Source organism: Pygoscelis adeliae, unplaced genomic scaffold (assembly GCF_000699105.1).
Source record: "Pygoscelis adeliae isolate BGI_AS28 unplaced genomic scaffold, ASM69910v1 Scaffold709, whole genome shotgun sequence".
NCBI classification, from domain to species: Eukaryota; Metazoa; Chordata; class Aves; order Sphenisciformes; family Spheniscidae; genus Pygoscelis; species Pygoscelis adeliae.
In genome coordinates, this window is record NW_008825605.1 from 94,933 (window position 1) to 97,794 (window position 2,862).

The window sequence follows — 2,862 nt, forward strand, 5'->3', positions numbered from 1 at the left end:
CAAGTACCTAAGCACACATCTGGGTACTATAAAAATAATAACGAACTAATAGCAAGCGAGCGCAGTTATGGTGCAGGGCCGTCGTAGTGTGTGACGGGAGCGAGGGAACTCGGTGTTCCCTTCCTTTTGGCATCCTACGTGGCAGATTTTCTATTTATACCGCTAGAATAAACGGGGTGTCCTGGCTGAGTTTAGAACCTTTACGTTATAAAACCTAATGCGATGAAATAGCACAAAACCCGCCGGGATGGGGATAACTGGTAACTGCTCGTGGCGCTGTGGAAACGATCCCAGGCGAGGGGAGCGTCGTTAGGCTGAACGCTTGGGGAGATCCTGGTCATTCTTCCATGAAATGTCTGCCCGGAACCACCAAGCCCTTGTCCGTGTACACCAGTGTGGATCCGGGTCGTACTGGTAAATCTGGGAACAGAAACCTCCCCGCGTTGACATTGAGGCTGCTCTATGCTGATCGTGGCTCCAAAAACGCCTGCCCGTGTTTAAAAACTTAATTTTTCAGGCCGGCCAAACTGTCGGGATTTCTGGATCTCGTCCACCACTTGTTTGTTTTGGTATTTCCAGAAGTTAGCAGATGGTAGAGACTTAATTCTGTTAAACGTATGGGAATTTAATCCCCAACCAGCCTCCGGTCAGGATGCGTCGTCTCTGCGTGGCAGCTGTGCTCTGCGCCGGGATGGGAGCTCGGGACCGGGCTGCCGGGCTCCCCTCCGTGGATTTGCACCCGATTGCGGGGATGGGGGGGACGGGGAAGAACTGAGTTTCCCGCTCCGATCCCTGATCAAGCATCTTTTTTTGCTTGAATTCAATGAAATCTGTGAGCTAGCTATTCGTATCCCGGCAGGGGGAATCTGTGTGTTTGCTGCGTGTTGGTGAGAGACTGTCTCCTCCCCCCTCCCTTCGCAGCTGATTTTAGGTTCGCCTCTCGCTTTTAAAGACTCACTTGCTGTTGCAAAACCTATTGAAAGATAAAAACGATGTTTCAGTGGTGATACCTGCCGGTTCTGGGTCTGATGCCAGCCCTTTCTTTTTATTTCACCATAAACGTTATTCTCTCCTGTTTTTCTTTCCCCCTGGTGTGTCGGAGGGAGATTTGGGGTGGTTTTCTTCTTGCCACGCGTGATCCAAACAGCGGGGAGGGATCCCCAAGAAGACACGTTAGATGGACGGAGCAAGCATGCGGAACAAAGGGAACACATTTTTTAATTACTTTAATTACAGCAATCATAAATCTGTCTTATTAAAAAAAAAAGAGGGTTCAAACTCTTTGCGACCAGCATCTTCAGACTGAAAGCAGCAAGAAGGTTCTTTCCTTCCCCGCGCGTCAGCCCGGGGCCGTCCCGCTCAGCTCTGCGGCGGTGAGGAGCTCCAACCTCTGCCCAGAGCGTTTGGAGACGATGCTTGAAACGATGGGGCAGCCCGGGCTGACGGATGCCGCTCCCTTGTCCGGGAGGGTTGACGTGCTGTGGAGAATTAATGGTTTGGGGTTTTTTTCTGGGGATGTCTGTACAGAACTAAAACCAAGAGCTACCTATGCCCATCCTCCAGCAAATAATTCAGCCTCCGTACTTCAAGCCTCCTTGAAATCGGAGGCAGTGGGCAGGCTGCAGCCGGGGATGCTGCGTGGCTGGAAATCCTCTCTTTGAGCTGCGAGGGGGAGGTTTTTTTGATGAGGAGAAAATACATTTTCTTCCTTATTAAATTTTCAAGCGGGGACGATTGGGGTGCGTGAAATAGGAGGCAGTGTTTAAAAAGGAGAGGAAAATACCGCTGCTGGGCACAGATCTTTGTCCCTCGGCCTCCCCCGGCAGAACGGGGCTGGGTCGCGTCGGATGCTCTGGGAACACAGGCGCCTTGTTCGTGGCCGTAGAGCTTTAGCTGGCGAGCCCTTTTGCACAGATGCAGCTTATATCATTTATAGAAACAGATATATACTGCCTGAACGAAATAAGTCGTGCTAACGCAAAACCTCCCGTTTTGTTGTTTTTTTTTTTTTGCAGTTGCTGGCCTTGTTTGTTTGGTCTGGAGTAGGATTTTGCTGCTCTTTGCTCCCCCTCCCACGGTTTTTGTCCCACGCCGAGCGAGTTCTGCCAGCAAAACCTCTAGGTGTGCCTGGGCTGGGCGCGGGCACAAGGACGGCCTCAGCTCCAGGTTTGGAGGCTGGGATTTGCCGCGGCGTTTGCATCATCGCAGCTAGTTCTGTTGGGGGATAATTCCTCCTCGTTGATACGGTCGGGGGCATCCGAGCGAGGCATGTTTGCGTTGCCGTGCTGGCAGATGGGGCCGGAGTGCTTTGCCGCACCGGCTTGGCCGCTCGGTGCGACTCCCGTGCAAATGCCGGGCCTTGTGCCGCCACCAGCTCTCTGCCCGCTCGCTCTCCCGTAGGAAATGGAGCCAGGAAGGGGTTTTCAAGCGGCGCTCCTCCTCCTTGAGCTGAACCGAAACGGCGCTGGCTGGACCTTGGTTTTGGGGTTTTTCTGCAAAGGGGAACGGCTGCGGGCGGGACCTGCAGTAGTCGCGGCGGTCCTTATTGCAGATCAAGGATGCGAAGGGCCTGCCTGTTCCCCTCGGGAAGGGATCCTGCTGTTGCCGTGCTCCTGGCCGGCAGGGACGGCTTTGCCACGCTGTGCGGGGGAAACTGCAGGCGATGGGATTGCCGTGGCCGTTCAGAAAACCACTGCCAGCGCCTTGCGTTTCTCCTCCACTCTTGCTTGACCTGCGGAAACGTCCAGCTCACTCGACTCCGCCGCTCCGGTGCAGGGTCCGGTGGTTGGGCGTATGGGGAGGAAGGGAGAGCGGGCCCTGGTGAAGCTGCTGCGGCGGGGAGATGTATAGAATCATAGAATC

The 2,862-nt window shown here is 54.1% G+C and overlaps 1 protein-coding gene across 1 annotated transcript in view; it reads left to right on the plus strand.

Moving 5' to 3' along the window:
• The first annotated feature begins 227 nt into the window (after nucleotides 1–227).
• ZNF687 (zinc finger protein 687) overlaps nucleotides 228–2,862 on the plus strand; it is a 26,061-nt gene continuing 23,426 nt past the window's right edge. The window contains exon 1 of the mRNA XM_009332555.1: nucleotides 228–414. Coding sequence (XP_009330830.1) covers nucleotides 348–414 — 67 coding nt within the window. The 5' untranslated portion in view covers nucleotides 228–347. The remainder of the gene's footprint in view (nucleotides 415–2,862) is intronic.